At 38.5% G+C, this 22,896-nt stretch overlaps 1 protein-coding gene across 1 annotated transcript in view; it reads left to right on the top strand.

The window, feature by feature from the left end:
• The window catches only part of FSTL5 (follistatin like 5), a 525,582-nt gene that overhangs the window by 241,987 nt on the left and 260,699 nt on the right, over positions 1 to 22,896 (top strand). The window contains exon 4 of the mRNA XM_032787223.2: positions 18,037 to 18,233. Within this exon, the coding sequence (XP_032643114.1) occupies positions 18,037 to 18,233 (197 nt within the window). The remainder of the gene's footprint in view (positions 1 to 18,036; positions 18,234 to 22,896) is intronic.

Below are 22,896 nucleotides of genomic sequence, written 5' to 3'. Positions count from 1 at the left end.
TTCAGTGGCTCAGACACAGGTTTGATACAGGAGTGGGTGGGTGAGATTCTGTGGCCTGCATTGTGCAGGAGGTCAGACTAGATGATCATAATGGTCCCTTCTGACCTTAAAGTCTATGATTCTATGATACTAGGTCATACTAATGCTCCATCTAGTCCAATATTCTGTGTTTAGCAATGGCTGGTGCTAGATGTTTTAGAGAGAATTAACAGAACAGGGCAATTTTGAGTAATCCATCACCTGTCGTCTAGTCCCAACTTCTGGCAAAAAAAAAGATTTAGGGACACCAGATGCATCAGGTTGCATCCCTAACTATCTTTCCTAATAGCCATTGATGGACCTATACTCTATGAATGTATTTAATTCTTTTTTGAATCCAGTTATACTTTTAGCCTTCACAGCATCCCATGGCAATGAGTTCCACAGGTTGACTGTGTTGACTGTTAACACCTTTTTTTAATTCTTTTAAACGTGCTACCTATTAATTTCATTGGGTGACCTGTAGTTCATGTGATGGAGTAAATAACACTTCCCTGTTCACTTTATCCATAACATTCATATGTCTATCATATTCTGTCTCATATTCCCCCTTAGTCATCTCTTCTCTAAACTGAACAGTTCCAGTCTTTTTAATCTCTGATCATGTGAAAACTTCTATATAGCTCATCATTTTTCGTGTGTATCTTTTCCATTTCTTATATATTGAGATGGACGTGACTGGAACTCTCCACAGTATTCAAGGAGTGGACTTATCATGGATTTATGTAATGTCATTATATTTACTGTCTTAGTGTCTATCCCTTTCCTAACAGTTCTTAACATTTTGTTAGCTTTTTTTGACTGATGCTGCACACTGAGTGGATGTTTCTGAAAAACTAACCACTATGACTGCAAGATCTTTCTTGAGAGGTAACAGATAAATTAGATCCCATTCTTTTGTATGCATAGTTGGGATTCTTATTTCTAATGTACATTATTTTGAACTTATCAACACATTTTGTTGCCAAGTCACACAGTTTAATGAGATCACTTTGTAACTTTTGTACATCATCTTTAGACTTAACTATCTTGAGTAATGTTGTATATCATCAGATTTTGACAACTCACTGTTCACACCGTTTTCCAGATCTTTTATGAATTTGTTGAATAGCAAAGGTGCCAGTACAGATCCTGGTGGGCGGGATCCTGCTATTTATTTTTTTCTATTATGAAACCATTTATTCCTACCTTTTGTTTTCCATCTTTGCCCTGTTACTGATCCATGAGAGGATTTTCCCTGTTATCCCATGAATGCTAACTTTGCCTTGTCCCTGCCAGCAGGTATATGGGATCTTGGGGAGCAATTACCACACAGGTGGGGTGCAAAATAAACTTTATTAAGAAAATGCAAAAAACAGGGAAAATTCAATAGTGAGGGGTATGGGGTTTGTTAAGGTAGACAATTGGGGAGGGGTTTCTTTTAGCAAATAGTATAGGGGGTTTCAATAGTGGGGTACACTACAGTGGGGTACAATACAGTTGGTAACCAATTAACACTGAAGTATAAATGTAACAAGTAGCTAACAATTTCTATATAAAAGGTGTGTCACAGCAGCATATAGCCAACTAACAGTTATGGGAAAATGTGGTAAGTAACCAACTCTAGGTAAAAATGTGTCACAGTGGTATAAATGTAAAATGTGAGGTGTGTTAGAGAGAAAAAGGGTAACCAATGGGGTTTTATGCTAGACTTCAGTAATACAATTGAGGTTTGGGGGTAATAGGAGAGTGTGGAGGAAGGGATTAAAAAGGAGAGAGAGAGAGAGAGCTTCAGGAGACAGAGAGCAGGCAGGCTGCAGGTTTAAACAGCAGAGAGAGAGCAGGCAGGCTGCAGCTTTAAACAGCAGAGAGCAGAGGGAGATTTAAACTTCAGGAGACAGAGGGCAGGCAGGCTGCAGGTTTAAACAGCAGAGAGACTGAGGGGTATGGGGTGACTGGAGAGCTCGGTGGGGGCAGCAGGAAGACAGACTTAACCACAACTATACAGAACACAGCAAAATCTTATCTATGACCTAACTTAACCAAGACTACACAAATTAGCAAGTAACAGAACACAATGCAACAATTTCTTAAACCTAACTTACAGAACACAATACAAACAATTCTCTAAACCTAACTTAACCACAGCTATGCTGGGTGCTGGTTAAGTCTGGGTGCTGGGGAAAGAGAGAGAGCAGCTAAGATAATAAAATAAAAGTATAGAGAATTTCAGAGAATTTCACAGAGGGATTCTTACCAGCCCCAAAGGAAGCAGCAGAGGTAAAAGCAGCAAAATCATCAGAAGGCTGGGTACAGTCTCAATAATCAGGAGATCTCTCAGGCAGCAATTCGTTCTTCGTGGGGGGGTTCAAAAAACAAGGGTACGCTCAAAAATAAAACGAGAGCGGAGAAAGGACCCCCCAGAACCCCTGGCTGATCAGACCAGGCAGCAATGCAGGAACCTTTCTGAGGTCTGATCAGAAAATGTCTGGTTTTAAGGGCAAACTTAGGCAGTTTCCCACCAGTACTTCTGATTGGCTCAGAGGCAGGGGAAAAAAAAAAAAAAGCAGGTGAGCACAGAGACATGTCTAGGCAGAGTCCTGTGCAATAGGTGACTCAGAAGCACATGAGGCCTATGACTCATGCCCAGGACCTTAAAAACACAATAGGCCTTGCAACTGGACATTGTCCACCCTACACCGAGCCCAGGTTTAACAAGGTGATAACAGGACTAACCCTTTGAACAGGGCAGTGGTCCCACTTAGCACAATTGGCCATCCCTTTGAAAAGGGCAATGGCTCTGCTAAACAACTTTAAGGGACCCTCCCTTTGAGAAGGGCAGTGGCCCTGCTAAACAACTTAACAGCCAGGGAGGGGAGGCCACAGGAGAACAAAAACAAAATGGAGTATGTGGACAGCTGTAAGAGACAAAATGGAATAGGGAGATAGCTGTAACAGACATGCCTAAGAGCCTTTGGTGTGGGACTTCGTCAAAGACTTTCTGAAACACAAAGTACTGTATCAATGGCTCACCTTGGTCCATATGATTGTTGACTCCCGCAAAGAATTCTAATAGGTTGGTGAGGCATACTTTCCCATTATGAAAGCCATGTTGACTCTTTGCCAAAATATTGTGCTTTTCTATGTCTGATAATTTTGTTCTTTACTATAGTTTCAACCAGCTTGCCTGGCACTAAAGTTAGAATTAGTAATTGCCAGGATGGCCTGTGGAGCCTTTTTAAAATATAGGCATTGCATTAGCTGACCTCCAGTCATTTGGTACAGAGCCTGATTTAAGTGATAGGTTACAATACACCATTAGTAGTTCTGCGAGTTCATATTTGAGTTATGGTCCTAGTGACTTATTACTGTTTAATTCATCAGTTTGTTCCAAACCCTCTTCTATTAACATTTCAGTCTGGGACAGTTCCTCAGACTTTAACGCCTACAAAGAATGGCTCGGGTCTGGGGATCTCCCCCATATCCTCTGCAGTGAAGACCAATGCAAATAATTCATTTAGCTTCTCTCCAATAGTCTTATGTTCCTTGAGCACTCCTTTAGTACCTCAGTCATCCAGTACCCCTACTGATTGGGCAGGCTTTCTGCTTTTGAGGTATTTTAAAACAAAAAAGGGGTTACTTTTGTTACTTTCTGTGTCCTTAGCTACTTCCTCTTTAAAATCTGTGTTGGCCTGCCTTCTTAAACTCTGCAAGTCAAGTGGAAAAGTATATGTTCCTTTCTATTTCCCACAATAGGATTTAACTTCTAGCTTTTAAAAGATGCCTTTTTGCCACTGACCACTTCTTTTATTCTGCTGTTTAGGCAGGGTGGCAGGTGTTTTTTTGGCCTTTGTGTGTGTGCGCGTGCATTTTATGCTTGTTTTTTTGATTGATCATATACATTTAGTTTGAGCCTTTGGTATGGTGTTTTGAAATAGTATCCATGCAGTTTGTAGGCATTTCACATTTCTGATTTCTATTTAACTACTTCTTCATTTTTGGTGTAGTTCCCCTTTTTAAAGTTAAATGCTACTGTGATGAGTTTCTTTGGTATTCCCCCCCCCCCAACAAAGATGTTAAATTTAATTATGTTATGGTTGCTATTAAGAAATAGTTAAACAATATTCACCTTCTGGATGACATTTAGGACAAAATCAAGATTTTTTTTCCCATTCTGGGCTCCAAGAAGCAGTCATTTGTAGATGTCTAGACATTTTATCTCTGCATCTCTTCTTTCAGTGACATATAGTCAATATGAGGATAGTTGAAATAACCCTTTATTATATGTTTTCTGCCTTTGCAACTTCTCTGATCTTCCTGAGTATTTCCCAGTCACTGTCACCACCTGGGTCAGGTGGTCGGTAGAATATTTTTACTGCTATACTCTCATTTTTCAAGCATGGAATTTTTATCCATAGAGATTCTGTGGTACAGTTTGATTTATATAAGTTTACTTTATTTGATTCTATGGCTTTTTTCATGTATAGTGCCCCCCCACCATTGCCACCTACTCTGTCATTCTTGTATATTTTGTACCCTAGTATTACTGGATACATCAGCATTCAAGTTAAAAATAAAATGGTGAATATTAATAAAGTTGTGATTCATACTTTTGAAAACTGATCCCCCTTCATGAACATGAAACCAATAGCTACCCTTCTCTCATGTACTCTACCATGTGCTGTTAATTACCTACACATCATCTTCTGTCATCCCATGGCAATTTAGGGATTTTATCGTGGGGCCTATTACTGTAGTATTTAGTTCTTCATACATACTCCCAAGGAAAATGCTTCCTAATATGATGATTACTTGTTTTAATATGAGCACTGAGATAGTTAACAGTATGGAAGTTTTAAAGTAAAGGGACTGTTTGAGCAACCATTGCAATGAATAGGGCAGTTCACACTTCAGATATCTCTGCAAACTGATTGGTTTCACTCACTTCATGTTTTTGTTGTATTTTAAATTAAAGCTGAATCTCTCTAGAGAATAACTTATTGGCCAAGTATATGGCAAACATTTGGGAAACATTGAAGATAGTGGCTTAATATAACCCACATTTCCCTTTTCCAGATACTGTGTGAAAGGATAGCAATATAGCTCCGTGGCAGAGATGACAAGAAGCAAAAATGAACAGTCTATGTAGATTTGTGGTGAACTCAACACTGCCTTAGAACCATAGTGTCAGAAGGGACCACAAGGGTCATCTAGTCTACCCCCCTGCCAAGTGGCAGGATTTGTTGTGACTAAACCATCCAAGATAGATGGTTGTACAGTCTCCTTTTGAAAACCTCCAGGGAAGGGCCTTCCACAACCTCCCTAGGCAGTCTGTTCAATTGTCCTACTGTTCTTACAGTTAGGAAGTTTTTCCTGAGATTTAATTTAAATTTGTTATGCTGTAGTCTGAATCCACTGCTCTTTGGCAACAGAGAACAACTTTCCTCTATCTTTGTTATGGTAGCCTTTCAAATCCTAAAGCATTTTCCTTCTGGATTTGGGCTTTCTTTTGCCTTTCAGTATTTATTTTAACATGTTAAAACTGGGGGATTTTATGCTTTTTTAGTATTATTCTGAATAAATATTGAAAGGCAAAAATATCCAGGCCCTATGGGAGAAGGCATGACAGCAACAGTTGGGCTAACTCCACTAGAGAGGAAAATAAAGCGCCACTTTGAACTCCTGTCTTGATCTTTACTTTCAGCAATGTCTTCCTTGGGGACAGGATGCTTTTATGTCTTTCTCACTCTTATTTTTTTTTCTTTGATAAATTGAGTGAATGGGAAGTATAGAGAACTCTAGGGTTAATATTTTGTTAAAGTTACATATAGAGGTGTTCAGTGCTGTTGAAGTTGCAAGTTCAAGCGGGCAAGTAGAAAAATAAAACAAAAGAGATCTTGGTGATGAGGATCAAAAAGAATTGAAAAAGAAGCTAAAGTAGTTCCCTTACTGCCTCCTAATTATTGATGATAAATATATAAAAAACTACAAGCGAAATTAAATGGAGCATCTGGATTAAGTATTTTCTTTAACAAAGTCACATATAGATATATTATTTTCTGCAACAACCTGATTCTTTTCTTTTAACTTAGGCCACGTCTACACTACGGGATAATACTGAATTAGCTAAAATTGGTTTTATAAAACTGATATTATAAATTTGATTTCATGCGGCCACACTAGGCACAGTAATTCGGCGTTGTGGCATCCATGTGTCCGGAGCTAAGTTCGTTTCTGCAGGCTGTTGCCTTGGGGTAGCTCTCCTAGCTTATCCCATAGTTCCGCAGTCTCCCCGCCCTTGGATTGGGTGAATCATTATTGTCGTGGGGTGGTTTGGGTACATTGTATCAGTCATTCCTTCTCGGGAAAACATCAGTGACATCCTGTCGCGCCGTTTTCCCTGGATTGCCTGGCGATGCCATAGCCCACTGGCACCATGAGCCCATTCAGCCTTTTTTTTTTCCCGGGCACGGTCTGTGTACTGGATTGCCCGGGGAAGAGGCGCTACTCCGCGCTACCAAGCGCATTCACTTGCTTTTTGCATGCTAGCAGGTGGTTACGGTCGCTCAAATGTACATTTTCTACTGCCCGGAGGAAAAAAACTGGCCTGAGATGGACGGTTCTCTCTCCCCTCTGTACCTGTTCCGCTGCTATCATGAGTGCCCCTGGCTGATCGGCCGAGGCGCACCCGCAAAGCAAATTGGATTGCCCTCCTTGGGACTGAGTCATCCCTCCCTTATGGTTTCTCAAATAGGTCAGTCCTGCCTAGCTAGGGGCAAGTGTTTAGAGGGACCAGTGTTCAGAGCACAGTGCTCCGTGTCAGTATTCCGGGGTGCCGTGCAACAACCCACGTTTGCTTCCTCCTCCCCCACGTTCCTGTGCTACCGTGGCAGTGTCCCCCCCATTGTCGTCATGAAGTTATAAAGCATGCGAATAAGAAACAGAGACTTATGCGTTAGTGAGATAAATGAGGGTTGAGGCCAGCTTCCGGGCTATGACAGTCAGGCGTACAGATTCTTTCTTTACCAGGAAGAGGAGGGGGCTGGCATGAGCTCGCCCCCAGTGCTCTGATGAAGACAGTTACCAGCCGTTCTGTACTTCTACTTGGAAATGGAGTCATTCCCATTTTTACAGGTGCCGCCAGGCAGCCTCACTGAGCCCAGCTAGGATCACTCACGGGCTGATGGCGACAGGATTCCGTTATTATGTCCATTTACCACCGGGGAGGGGGTGAGAGGAGCGGTATGACTTCTTCACTGCTGCAGCATCGCACGTCTCAGCCAGCATTCATTTACACATAGCGGTGGACTTGAAAGAAGTAAGAAATGATTTCTTTCCCTTTTTTTACGTGGTAGAGTGGGGAACTGAGGAGCTCTCTCCCTGAACCCGCCAGGACCCTGTGTTTGCAACCTACGACATTGGGGAGCTCAGCCAGAATGCAATACTGATTCACAGACTGCTGTGGACCCTGTGGGGATAGCTGGTCCTCATACCCCCTCCATCCTGAGTGATCCATTGAGTCTCTGGCTTCCTGTTACGCTTGTCACGCTGCGCTGTGTTCCTGGGATTTTTTTCAAACGCTTTGGCATTTGTGTTCTGTAACGGAGCTCGAATACAACAGATTTGTCTCCCCATTACCGCGTCAGATCTCGTATCTCCCGTACGTCCATACTGGAGCTCTTTTTGCTTTGAGACTGCATTGCCACCGTGCTTATTCCGAGGCTCCATGCTGGGCAAACAGGCATGTAAATCTCAACGTTCGCGGCGCGCCTTTTCCTGATACCTGCCCGCTGCATCCTGTTCGATTTGCTTCCAGAGCGGTCAGTGGTGCACTGTGGGATACCGCCCGGAGGCCAATAACATCGATTTCCATCCACACTAACCGTAATCCGATATGTTAATATCGAATTTAGCGCTACTCCTCTCATCGGGGTGGAGTACAGAAATCGATTTAAAGAGTCCTTTATATCGATATAAAAGGCGTTGTAGTGTGGACGGGTACAGCGTTAAATCGATTTAACGCTCTTTAAATCGATTTAAATGCGTAGTGTAGACCAGGCCTTAGATAACCAATAATGTTAAAGGATAATTATTTCATATAATCAAAGAACATTGAGCACATAGTAGATAGTCAATGAAGAGATAGCTTTAGGCAACTTTGTCTGATTTAAAGGTTCAATTATGTAGATCTATGGGATTTAATATGAAGAGATTTCATCTATTGAAATACTGTAAATGCAAGATAATGCTAACGAAAAAGGAAAAGTACAACGTCTTTAAATATAACAACACTTTTGCAGTAAGGAAAAAATGATCGTTAGACTCTATTACTCATGCAGAGTCATCAGTAATTACTAGAATTAATGTAATCAGAGTCAAGCTACTTGTTACTTTGTGCAATTCTCAGTGTGATTAATACGTAACTGAGGTCTGTATTTGGCAAATACCACATTCAGACAAGTTATGTAAAGTAACTTTTGACATCTTAAATTATTTAATTCAGCCTTTGATCGTGTTTAGCTTAACTGAGACATTATCTTTTGGATGACACTGAATAATTTATCTGCATACTGTAAGTTATTTCTTAAGTACTGAAGATTTTTCTATATGTGTCTGTAGACAGGACATGACACACAAATACATGTCAACTTGATCCTTAATTAAGGAAAACAGTTTAAGACTTTCAGAAAATTGAGTTTTATACCAAGAATCTAATGAAATTTCAAAATCTAGAGGGTATGTTTTCAAGTTCTGCATCTGAAATCCTTTTTATTGAAATTCAGAAAATATAGCTGGTAAAGGTGTCATTACCAGACAAATTATTGATCTGAAACATATTTTTAATTCAATATCTTATGACTTATATTTTGGAAATACCAGCATTATTACTCTAACAACTCTGAAAAATAAAAAAAATAAAAAAAACAATATTCTGGCCATAATTAAATAACTTTAAAAATGTCATGCTACATTAGTTATTCAAGACTTACATAGTATCTGACCTCATGTCTGTTGTAGAAGCAACATGATAATGAACTGAAAATGTTTGTAAGGGGACCAAATATCTGTAGGAGACAAAATTCTTATAAATTCCTCGTATGTGATTGTTATATATGTTGCGTTACACATATTGTTATATTATAACAACCATCATGGCAGCTCACTGGATGTATCAGATGTATTTTCACTGCATGTCATAAGTGCTTACAATTTCACACCAATAAAGGAGATAAAATTCAGATTCTGCTGTCCTAAAAACACAAGTACCTGTAATCTGGAGCTAAAAAAGAATCTTCTTTTAGCTTTGCATAAATAGGACAGTAATCCTGATTACATGCTAAGATTGATAGTAATAGATGTCAGAGTGGTAGCCGTATTATTCTGTATCAGAAAAAAACAATGAGGAGTCCTTGTGGCACCTTAGAGACTAACAAATTTATTTGGGCATAAGCTTTCATGAAAAGACGTGAGTTGCCTTATCAAGTGGGGGTTCAGTGCTAACGAGGCCAATTTAATGAAGGTGAAAGTGGCCTATTCTCAACAGTTGACAAGAAGGGGTGAATATCAAGAGAGGGAAAAGTACTTTTGTAGTGCTAATGAAGCCAATGCAATCAAGATGGACTTCACCCATTTCCAACAGTTGACAAGAAGGAGTGCATATCAGCAGAAGGAAAATTACTTTTTGTAGTGACCCATCCACTCCCAGTCTTTATTCAGGTCTAATTTGATGGTGTTGAGTTTGCAAATTAATTCCAGTTCTGCAGTTTCTCTTTGAAGTCTGTTTTTGAATTTTTTTTGTTGAAGAAAGTCCACTTTTAAGTCTGTCATTCAGTGTCCAGGGAGATTGAAGTGCTCTCCTTTTTAATGTTAAAATTCTTGATGTCTGATTTGTGTCCATTTATTCTTTTCCATAGAGACTGTCTGGTTTGGCCAACATACATGGCAGAGGGGCATTGCTGGCATATGATGGCATATATCACATTGGTAGATGTGCAAGTGAACGAGCCCCAGATGGTGTGGCTGATGTGGTTAGGTCCTGTGATGGTGTCCCTTGAATAGATATGTGGACGGAGTTGGCAACAGGGTTTGTTGCAAGGATTGGTTCCTGGGTTAGTGTTTTTGTTGTGTGGTGTGTAGTTGCTGGTGAGTATTTGCTTCATGTTTGGGAGGTGGGGGCTGTCTGTAAGTGAGGACTGACCTGTCTCCCAAGATCTGTGAGACTGAGGGATCATCCTTCAGGATAGGTTGTAGATCCTTGATGTTGCACTAGAGAAATTTTAGTTGGGGGCTGTAGGTGATGGCTAGTAACTTCTGTTACTTTTTTTGTTGCACATGTCTGTAGTAGGTAACTTCTGGCTCTGTCAGTCTGTAATATATGTGCACATTTGCGTTCATACACCCGTGCAGACCACCCATACATCCTTCCGTTGAAGTAAATACTTGAAATGTAACATGTCACCAAGGTCAAAGAAATCTCCAGTTTCAGAATTAATATGGCTTGAGGTAATTCCCCAATTTTCACAAAGTTGTTTACCGATGTCAAATATCCTACAGGGGCATCCATTATTATATTATAATAATATATTTTTAAGTGCATCTTTTAGCACTCTGAAAACTGTAATTTGTTCCAGCTTAAGTTTAGAAGCTTAATTGGAACTTCTAGGTTTGGCCATATTATGGCAAACACTTCCTGCTTGACCATGGGTAAATCACTTAGCCTCTTTAGGTATGTCTATGCTGCAATTAAAAACCTGTGACTTTCCCATGACACCTGGCTTTGGCTCTTGCAGCTCAGGCTAATGGGCTGTTTAACTTCAGTATAGATGTTCGGGTTCAGGCTGCAGCCTGGACTATAGGACCCTGCAAGTTGAGAGTTAAATAGCCCCTTTTATTTTTTTATGACACCATCCTTTCTCTCTACACACTGAAGCATTTTCCAAAAACCTCTGAGATAAGTAATATTTTATAATTTGAAATGTTAAAAACCATTTCCTAGAATACCCTTATTTAGAGCAATCAGAAATATTTCTTCACACAAAGTTGTAATGCTTGTACAGTATTTCCTTTTCTAACTAACTTTTCATAAGTATAATCTAATTTTCAATGTTTCTACTCCCCTTACAAATTAAATAAAACTTAAATTGTCAAATATTTACTTTTCTTATGCATAATAGGCAAACATCTATTCAAAACTCAGCCTATGAGGACAATAGCAGTTAAAAAAAAACACTTTACAATTTACAATTTACAGTAGTTACAATTTTTATTTATATATTTATTTTGATTTAAAATATGTAAATACGTATATATAACCTCTAAGCAATATAACAATGAAAATTTAAAATTTTAGGGGGTATCAGTCAGCAATATAATACAATAAAATAAGTTAACATACTAGCCAGTAAGTACATCAGTAAATTATACATAATCCTTCTCCACCAAAATGCCCAGGAGTCAGCCGTCCCCTGAAGTATTGTCAAATTGATGGGTTTTGCAGCATACCTGAAGGTCAACACAGTCAGGCTATTTTTGCATTATTTATTGATAGTTGTCCTGAACTATTGAAAAGAAACAAACAAAAACAATGGTAACAGAAAACTTATTGCAAGTGTTAGGAGTTATTTTCTTTTATAAGTTCTCAGGCAGGAATAGACTAACATAATTATCAACAATACTTTTATATAATACTTTTATACACAATAACTTCAAAGTACTTTGAATTGATTGCTCTTTCTGTGAGCTAGGGGAGTATTATTCTCATTTTGTAGATGGGAAATGAGACACAGAGAGGTTAAGTAATTTGCCAAGGTCACAAACGTCACAAACTTAACTGGCAAAGAATCTATACATCCAAAGCATCTTAATTACAGTTGTCACCGTATTTTATTTGTATTCTGTGTGAGCAGTGCAATGGTATCTGTCTAAATTCTAACTGATTCAGACAAAGAGGGTTTTTTAATACAGTAAATTATTATTTTATGTTTTGAAAAAATGACTGTGCTTCAGTGATTAAATATTGACAATTTGTCTATATCAATCTCAAAGAGATGGATAAGATGTTGGATGGCCCATTACTATTGTGGCTGGAATTGTAATTCAGAATCAGGTTGATCTGTAGAGTGAACAGGTACACAGTGCAAGGAAATTACAGCTATTATCTTACTTAAACAGCACCATAGAAAGAATAGGCTTAAACACTAAAGTCTAATCTAAAATGATGATCTATAGGAGATGGGCTATAGACAGATAAAATTGCTTTGCCAATTATATTTACTTCATTTATAGCTGGCTGGTCACGACAAGCCGTGTTAATGTTTCTGAATCTATACAATAATTGGCTACCCATTTCTGTCTCAAATTAACTACAGTTTCTTTCCTAAATTTTTTTCACATTAAAATTGTTTAACCTAACAATCATTAATGATATACAAACACAATGAAAACTTTGGTTCGTTGTTTTTTTGTAACCAGCAAGTTATGCCAATGGTTATGATTTCCCCTTAGGAAAAAAATTATTAAATTTCCAACAGAAACCAAAGATATAGGGACCAGAAATTACCTTGATTGTAGAAACTCCATAGAGACTTTTAGTTAAGGCTGGCAATTTCTGTTCCTAGGGAAGTATTTTGTCCATGAAGACATGATTTATCAGTGTGGTAAGTATAAACCATTTTAACAACCGATAGGGGGTAATTTAAGGTATTTAGTTGACAGTGACACTGTTATAGTGTAATTAGAGTGATTGCAGGCAAGAGTTTAACTGGATCCCTCCCTTAATCTATAGTCATTGTGAATCACCTAAGGACAGTATCTAAATTATTATGCCAATAGTAAATGCCATATATCGCTCTGTATGTAGTCAGTTAATGCAGAACAGAAACAATAGATTCCCCATCATTGTCAAATCTAGATGTAGATTATAATTATGTACTCTACTTTTTCTAAATATGACTGTTGTAGTCAATCTGAGATAAGCAAGCTATGTAAATAAAAGACACAGAAAAAATTCTATATTCCTCCTCTCACTCTCCATAGTAAGTGTAATTCGTTCAAGTAACTGACCTGTTCAAACTTGAGAACTAAAATGGTTTTAATTAAGGCATGAAAAATGTCTTCATGACTAAGTGATTGAATTATTTCAATAAAATTCACTTGGATAATTAGTACTTTAGTACATGTAGTGACATTTAAAGTAAAAATATTGAACTTTCACTGTTTAAGCATTGCAATTGTTATCTCAAATTAAAGTCAAACTTTAAGTAATTTTGTGTCTACAAGAAGACTTGATGTTCCCCATGTGAATCCTTCCCACATAGTAATGTTTACAGCTTTATAATACTCCTGTGTATTAGAAGTGTTATCTCAACTATACAGTGGGAGACCCTAGAGTCAGCTTGGACCAGCTAACAAAGTAAAATATATTGACCTAAGTCTACACTAGAGAAAAAGCTACGGTTTCTTTAGTTAACCTTATTCTCTTTTCAAAAACTATACAAACCTTGCCCAAGGTCACATAAGATGTCTGTGTCAGAAATAGGAATTGAACTGAGAGCTCCTGAGTCTCAGTACAGGGCTTTAACCACAAGGCATCTGTCCTACGACAAATGGAATACTTTGCAAAATTGGTAGCGGAGACTGTTAACCCTTTGGTCACAGAGCATACATACAGCCCATGAGGCAGGATCTACATATATTGTCCAGCTTTGAGAAATTAAGAGCTTGTAAGACACCGTAAATATTAGATATGATTCTACTTTAAATCTTTGTATAAATTGTATGGTGTGCAATTAGAATCTTTTGACTATCAGTGTCTGTTGGGGCTATACCTGAGCCAGCCATGTCCTTGTGCCACTCTCCTCAAGGGCATATGATACAGAGTGGCCAAACTAATTTAGTTTCCTTCTTTGACAGGATAACTGGTCTAATAGATAGGGAGGAGCAATAAATGCAATATATCTTGACTTTAACAAGGCTTTTGACACAGTCTCAAGTGACATTCTCATAACTAATCTAGAGAAATATGGTCTCGGCAAAATTACCATAAGGTGGATGCACATCTGGTTGACAGGCTGTATTCACAGAGAAGTTATCCATGGTTTGCTGTCAAACTGGGAAGACATATAAAGCGGGGTCCTTCGGGGGTCTGTCCTGGGTCTACTACTAGTCAATATATTCATTAATGACTTGGATAATGGAGTAGAAAGTACATTTATGAAATTTGCAGATGATTTGGGAGGGTTTGCCAGCACTTTATGTGACAGGTTTAGAATTCAAAATGACCTTGAACAATTTAAGAGCTGATCTGAATCAAGATGTAAATCAATAAAGTGCAAAGTACTGCACTTAGGAAGGAAATGCCAAATGCACAAATACAAAATGGGGAATAACTGACTAGGCAGCAGTACATCAGAATAGGACATGGGAGTTATAGTGGATCACAAATTGAACATGAGTCAACAAGATCAAGAGATCTTGGAGTCATTGTGAATAGTTCTTGGAAAACACTCAATGCTCAGCAGAAGTCAAAAAAGCTAACACAATGTTGGGAATCACTAATAAAGGGATAGATAATAAGACAGAATTTCATATTGCCTCTATATAAATACATGGCATGCCCACTACTGAATACTGAATACTTCTCAAAAAAGATATATTGGAATTGGAAAAGGTTCAGAAATGGGTAACAAAAATGCTCAGGGGGATTAAACAGCTTCAGTATGAGGAGAGATGAATAAGACTGGGACTTTTCAGCTTGGAAAAGAGACGACTAAGAGGGGATATGATAGAGGCCTATAAAATCACAACTGGTTTGTAAAAGTAAATAAGGAAGTGTTATTTACTCCTTCTCATAGCACAAGAACTAGGAGTCACCAAATTAAATTAATAGACAGAACTTTTAAAACAAACAAATGGAAGTATTTCTTCACACAGTCACCCCGTGGAACTCTTTGCCAGAGGATGTGTTGAAGGCCTAGACTATAACGGTTCAAAAAAGAACTAGAGAAATACATGGAGGATAGGTCCATCAATGGCTATTAGCCATGACTGGCAGGGATAGTGTCCTTTGCCTCTGTTGCCAGAAGCTGGGAACTGGCAACAGGGGTTGACTCACTTGTTGATTACCTCTGAAGCACCTGGAATGGCCAATGTTGGAAGACAGGATACTGGGCTTAATGGTCTTTTGATCTGACCCAGTATGGCTGTTCTTATGTTCTTATGTGTGATGCTGTTGCAAATAGAGACAAATATCAAGTGGCAGAGGAGAGGGGACTGTTAATAGGAATGTCATATGTAAGACACAAAATAAAATATTCTGATCTACTCTGAACTAGTGAGGCCTTAGCTGGAGTATTGTGATAAAACTTATGTGATAAAACTGGAGAGAGACCAGAGGAGAACAACAAAAAATGGTAAAAGGTTTAGAAAACATGATCTATGAGGAAAGATTAAAAGGAATTGAGCATGTTTTTAGTCTAGGGAAGACTGAAAGGGACATAACAGTCTTCAACTATGTAAAAGTTTGTTATGAAGAGGACAGTGATCAGTTGAGGGTAGGATAAGAAGAAATTGGCTTAGTTTGCAGAAAGGGATATTTAGGTTAAACATTAGAAAATCTTTCTAACTATAAGGATAGTTAAGCACTGGAACAGGCTACGTAGGGAGGTTGTGGATTCCCCATCACTAGAACTTTTTGAGAACAAGTTAAACAAAATCTGGCAGGAATGGTCTAGTATACTTAATCTTGCCTCAGCCAGGGACTAAATGACTTTCGGAAGTTCCTTCTAACCCTACATTTCTATGATTTCTGTGATCTCAAGAAACAGCTCTGTCTTGAAACCTTAAACTTGTTTCTAATATTACAACAAAACTTCTCCCTTCACCTTGAAATGTGGCCTATATGTGTGTGATGGAGGTTAGAGGAATTGAGGTGGTTTTATTACATTGTATTGTAGAGAAAATAGCTTCTATAATCACTGTAACCAGAACATATGGATAATGTAGTCCCTGGTTTATAGAAATACCTGACAATGAAAGGAATAAATTAGAAAAAAAAGTATGCAGTTCTGTTGATCCCAGGATATGAGAGATGATGATATATGGAGATACATCTATTTCATAGAACTGGAAGGGACCTTGAAAGGTCATCAAGTCCAGCCCCATGCCTTCACTAGCAGGACCAAGTACTGATTTAACCCCAGATCCCTCAGTGGCCCCCTCAAGGATTGAACTCACAGCCCTGGGTTTAGCAGGTCAATACTCAAACCACTGGGCTATCCCTCCCCCCAGTGGTTGAGATAATATTTCTAGTGTACTAACAGAAGCTGGTCCTATCATAAGCATCTTTCCCAAATCTGGACCTTAGCGTCCAAAATCTGGGTGCTTAGCATGAACCCTTCTAAGCTTACTTACCAGGTTAGCTTTGATCTCGCTGTCACCATCCAAAAATTCCAGGGTTTTGGCCCCCTCTGGTCTCCCAAAAACCTTCCCTGGAGGGACCCCAAGACTCAGAACCTCAAGAAGCCTTGAGCCTATCGGAACAAAGGGAATATGAGACCCCACATTCCCTTCCCCCTGCTGTCTCTCTCCCACGCCAGACTTACCTCTCTGGCTTAACCTGGGAGTATTGAATGCATCTCTTACATTCACATACAAACAAGAAGCATATCCTCCTCTATCTCCACAAAGAGACAAACCCCAAATACAAGGAAACCAGAAGATGATTCTTCCTCGTCTCTATCTTCCCCCTTAGCTTTCTTTCCCGCCCTGGGACAATTTTTCTAGGAGAGTTAAAACACGGAGCGTTAGTTTTCCCCTCCCCCCTGTCTTTCCTTTTCCTGTAACCAGAGAAAAACTCAAACAGTGTGTTAAAAAGAACGCCTATATAAAAAGAGAAGAACAAAGACATAAACATATTCTCTGTACATCAAGATGACAAGTACAGGGCCATGCGCTTATAAGAAAAAATTATGAATAACAGTCTTGATTCAAAAAGATATCCAATTTGAAACATCCAGCAAGTTACACACAATAAGATATACAACACCAATAACAACATAAAAGTGCACTATATGTCGTTTCTCTACCTGTACTTACAAGTTGGGAAACTAGCAAGATATAGAAGAAGAAAGAAGCTTCTCATAGCTGAGAAGATAAAACAAGAGACTCAGAGTCCTAGAAAAATTTCCCCTCCCTGACTTTGAAAAATCCAGTTTCCTGATTGGTCCTCTGGTCAGGTGTTTGGTTCCCTTTGTTAACCCTTTACAGGTAAAAGAAACATTAACCCTTAGCTATCTATTTATGACAGGTCCAATAAAGGATAACTTGCCCACTTTCTGTCTCTACTAGATCATATGTCATAGATATGCTTGCTCCCTCTTACCCTCCCTCCTCTATTAAACTTAAATTCATATTCACGGTGGATAAAGAGTTTGGGTTGGTTTATGAGTACTCACAGTTGTCACTTCTATTTTTGAAGTCAAATACTGTTATGAACTATATACATTTTGTCATACATCATTTTATCATGTTTACCATTATTACCACATATATTGTATTGCAATATATACTTTATTAATATTCATACAAAATGTAGTATGTATAAAATTTTATGAAAATCTTCAGATAGTCCAGCTCTAAAATTCCCTAGAGTGAAAAGAATAGCAGGCTGTTGAACACTGTTTAAGTTGTTACAAAATGTTTTTAATGGAAAGTCTTGTGAGACAGACAACTAAGCAACCACATATGATCGTTACACCTTTATAATCCTATTTGGCCTCTCTCAAAGTGCATATAAGTAAATGGAAAACCTCCCACTTACTTGGATTCAGCCTTCATAGAACAGATCTCTAGCTCACTAGATGTAAGAATGAAAACAGCAATGCACCTACATGCATTAACCCTGTTGGATAGTGTTAGCGGTAGAAGATGTCACTGTCTTCTGTATTTGCATATTTTCTTTATCCATTTAAACAATTTTTAAAATCAGCTTCAAAATTATCTTGTGCATTTCCTTTCCAGGGGACAAGTGCACATCCACTGAATACAGCAAAGTGAAAAATATGTTGTTGGATCTACAAAACCAGAGATACATTGCACAAGCAAAAGAAAAAAGCACTGAAGATAAAATGATTTTAAAGAAATTGCTAGTGGATCAAATGTTTAAATATTTCGATTCTGACAACAATGGACTTGTGGACAGTAATGAACTCTCTCAGGTAAAATTTGGATTTTGCTTTCATCAGCACAATACCTTTTTACTTTGCTTGTGGTTAAATTTGTACAATCTCTAGTGTGGTGTATATATATATATATATATATGTGGTATGTGGTGCCTTTGATGCAACCCTTTTCCTTCATTTGATACTTACATGTAGGCTTAGTAGATGTGAGACTTCACTCAAGGATTTAAGACTTCTTGAAAAGGATTATTATTATCTTAAGGCATTAAATAAGACAATGTTAAGAACTAAATAAGTCAGGAAATTCAAAAATTCTGTAAAAATGTTGACCATGTTGAACTGAGCTACTTAATATTGTATCCCAATATAATCTTCATACCACCCCATTCTGTATATAACATGTCATGGGGTATGGTACCCCATGTCAGCCCAGCAACCAAAGGGCCAACACAGGCACTCCCAGCCACTGCTTCTTAGCAGCCTCATAACAGCTAAGAGAAAAAAGAGCTGGGAAGCAGAGGGGCAGGGAGGCTAAGAGAAAAGTGAACTGGCTGGAAAAGGGAACTCCTTTCAGCAAGCTGCTAAAAAGCTACTTGGGTACAACCCCCTAGAAAGAGATGACCAGACCAACACACTGAAGAGTCCGCGGAATCCCAGGGGAAAGTAGGAAAGAGCTCAGGTCACAGTCAGAGTCAGTCAACAAAACCTGATCCAGCTTGAGTGCCCTGCGCTGGAAAACAGTGGAGTGGGTAGGCCTTGCTTCCCCTACCATGCCACCTAGCAGACTTAAGAGCACAGAAGGCTTCCGGATTCCTGGGGACCAGGAATAGACTAACAGCCCCAGTTGAGGCAACTAGTTGCTGTCAACAGTTGTTGAGGTAATGGCTGAGGTATTAAAGATCTAGAAATTATCACCTCTAATCTTGTTCATCAGTGAGGAGCAAGAGAGCAGAGGCATATCTTTCCTACTGCCAAAAATCTCATCAGTCTTCTGGGTGCAAATAATAAACAATGTCCTTCCTGTGTGCAAAAGCCCCAGCTGCAAGACCCTCCCACCATCCAAATTCATGGTTGAGAAATCTCATGACTTTGTTGCTATTTTTGTAATATTTGGGGGTTTTATTTAAGCCCCCACTTCTGAAGTAATCAAACTATATGATAACCTCAACATCCATTTAAAAAACAAAGTTTCCAGTCCTCATGCTTGGAAGAAAAGCTTGAAAATATGACTAGAGTTCACCCAGTAGGCTCAAAAACCAGAAGACAATTAAAAAAAATTAATTATTTTTAAGACAATCTCATGATTTAGGGGGTAGGCACTTGATTCCTGATTTTTTAACCCTTGAGAACTGGCAATACTGCAATTTCTAGAATGCAGTTACAAATCACCAATATAAAAATCTACTGCCTTTTAAAAAATCTGAAATATTGGAAAAGTGTGAGAATGTTAATTTAATATAACCCACTCAAGGAATACTGGAGTGATTTTGTCCATTTTTATACTGTATTATTTACACGTCAGTGTTTCAGTGCATCTTATTTCCACAGATGTTCCAATTTGCAGCACTGAAGTATTGTAGCAGCCGGAAAGTTTTGCTGCATTATCAAAACCCCTGTTATCTCAGAGTATGTAAAGTGCTATATATAGTAATTCCTTACTAGTGAACAACTCAGATGAATCAGTTGGAGACTTCATGGAAATATTGACAGCAGGATTTGGTTCCTTATTGCAATATTTTAGTTTACCAATCATGAAATTTCTTTCCACAATATGTGACATGCAAATACCTTTCCAGCAAAGAGATTGTGGATTTGCAGTGGTAAAGCTGTCTCCTTTCATGAATTCTTAAAACTGATGTTTCCAAAAGCGAGATCTTTCCCAAAAGTTAATTTATTTAATGTATCATTACAGAATCTAAACTTGGCCACACATTAATCATTTTCCCTTTCATTTGAACAGCCATCATCCTGATGTGATTTGTTATTAACAAATGATTGGGATTTACTGTAATTTAATACAGCATTATAGCTCAACAATATATTTACCTCAGTTGTCCAGAGTAAGTATATGACAGATTGTGGAGTCTTTACTCATGTTAGTGAACACTTACTTATGTAACTACTTTAATGGTCACTAATAGGACTACTCACGTGGGCAAGTGCTAACCCAGGATGGGTAAAGTTTGCACTATCTAGACCATACTGATTAAAATTTAATCTTTCCCCTCTCTCAAAAGTAACAGTAATTCAAAATATCTGAACAATTTGTAACACTAGGAAAATTCAGTCATGGTTGAAGGGATTTGGTAGCTTGCAGGATCAGACTTCAGGTTAACCAGAATAAAAGAAGATAATACATTGGCCCTGCTGGTGGTTAGCTATGAATAAGATTAAGATTCTGTTACAGGTATTTTTGGTAAAAGTCAGGGACAGATTGCAGCAATAAACAAAAATTCATGGCAGCCCACTACCTGGCCCTGACTTTTACTAAAAATACCGTGGTAGAGGAGAAGACTAACAGTCGGAGCACTGCCAGCTGCTGACATCCAGCAGCTTCTCCAGTCCCACTGCTGCTCCTGCTGCAGGGGATGATCGAACCTCAGCTGCTGCTCTGGAAGTCCTGAGGACCGCTGCTCCTGCCACCTGTTCCAGCACCGACACTGCTCTTGTCACAGGGGATGACCACTGCTGCTCCAGCCCCAGGGGAGGACGGCCCAACCCCAGCCACTGCCTTGGCAGCCCTGAGGCTGACAGCTGCTTCAACCCTGCTGCTGCAGAAGAAGTCATGGAGGTTCCGGAAAGTCACAGAATCCATTACCTCCATGACAGAATCGTATCCTTAGCTATAAATTGCATCTGGCAAACTCACTTGCTAGCTATCTGTTCTCTTACACATAAAACAAACTATTATTGAATACCCATTTATAAACTCTGATTGTTTTCTTGTTGTTGCAGAACTCTTTGTTACTTAAGTTACTTTATACTGGTGTGTGTGTGTGTGAAAGCGAGAACAAGGATCCAAATTATTATGGGGGGCATGGGAATAAAATTGTGCTTTTCTGGTGAAGAATGCAGTATTTCCCATATGGTGGGATTGACCTTTTACAGACAGTAAACCACCTTTCTTATTTGCCATAAGTGTTCACTGAAAGGTATTTGGGCTTTTAATGTGCTTCATCAAACTCAACTAGACATATTGAAGTGCATTTTTTGCACTATAACAAAAAGATGAAACAATTTTACACTTGATTAAGTCCCCAAAAGCTATGTTTTGTTTTGCTACTGTATTTACTCATTATGCTTGTGGGCCATCCAGACGAATGTATACTGATGAAAAAGTGGGAAATTCTCCTAAAATGACTTGATCTAAAAGCAGATTAAGCATGTCAGATAGAGTAATGATGAGGAATGAGATCTGCTTCACACCCTTATTCATGACGTACTGTTTAGAGCATCAGATATCAAGATATATATTGTTTTCTTTTCTTGTATTTTCTGATTTAAAATAGGACAAAGGAAAACATTTAGTGGGATTTTTTAAAAACTCATAATTATTCTTTCATATTTTGGTATTGTCTGTTTGAATACATTCCAGTTACGGTGGCAGGAGACTTATTATGTATTGGTAAACTTACTTATGAAGTTGACTGCTATTTCCAAGGGTGAGGCATTGAAGCTATAGAAAAACCTTTAAACTCTGATGAGGAATACACCTTTTTAATGTATTACCAAAAATCTTACACTGCAAGCACAAGTGAAGGCATAGTGTCTGACTTCTCATGAAGCACAGCAGTGTAAACAAGACTCTTATTTATACTTGGAATGTTTTTACTAGGTATAGGACAAGCACAACTTAAATATATGTCACTGGGCTAGCTGCACCTTTTGATCTCTCTGAGTGCATCCCCCTCAGGTGTTAGATCTCTTGTCTTCACCTATTCTGGATGGAATCTCATGATTTTCCCAACTCTTTAGACAAGGTCCAGGGTACACCCTGTGTACCAACTGTGATTGCTCAGCAGGCGTGGCATTCTGCAAGTCTTCCCTCCAGGAGCTGTGATCAGCAGTGAATACATTGACCCAAAACAGCCTATTCTAAAGGAAGTATGGTTTAAGCTCAACAGTAAGGAACAAAGAGAAAAAGGCCTTAACGCAATAAAAAGTCTACCTGCATATCTATCTTATCTAATGCTTAGGTAGGCCTAGGTTATCCTAGATATCCCAGCCATTGTGGGCAGTCTTTCTCTCTCTCTCTTCTTCTTCTTTTTATCTACAGAAAGTTCTCTCTCCCATTTTCCTTCCTAAAATTTTTACTCACACACACATTCTCTGTTTTAGAATCTCACTGCATAGTCTTTAATTCGTGCAGTGCCTACATGGATAGTAAATTAACTTCATCTTTTATTCACAGATGAAATGAAAGGTAATATCGTGAACAACATAGTTATTGCATATTAATTCATTAAAAAAAACTAACTTCAGTTTAGTATTTTAATTTTATTATAGTATTAGCACTCATTTCTTCCAAAAGATACAGGCTGGGTAGTAGGCATTTTGATCAAATTTTCCAAGTAACAGTTTAATTTTGAAAATTCTTATTACTAGATTTTGATCCAATCACGGTCAGTTCTTATATTTACCAATACAATGTTACTGATCTATTTCTTTAGAGTTGATGGGCCTATCCTTTTATATATAA

The sequence above is a fragment of the Chelonoidis abingdonii genome, chromosome 5 (genome assembly GCF_003597395.2).
Source record: "Chelonoidis abingdonii isolate Lonesome George chromosome 5, CheloAbing_2.0, whole genome shotgun sequence".
Lineage (NCBI taxonomy): Eukaryota > Metazoa > Chordata > Testudines > Testudinidae > Chelonoidis > Chelonoidis abingdonii.
This window is presented reverse-complemented; position numbering and strand designations above follow the sequence as displayed.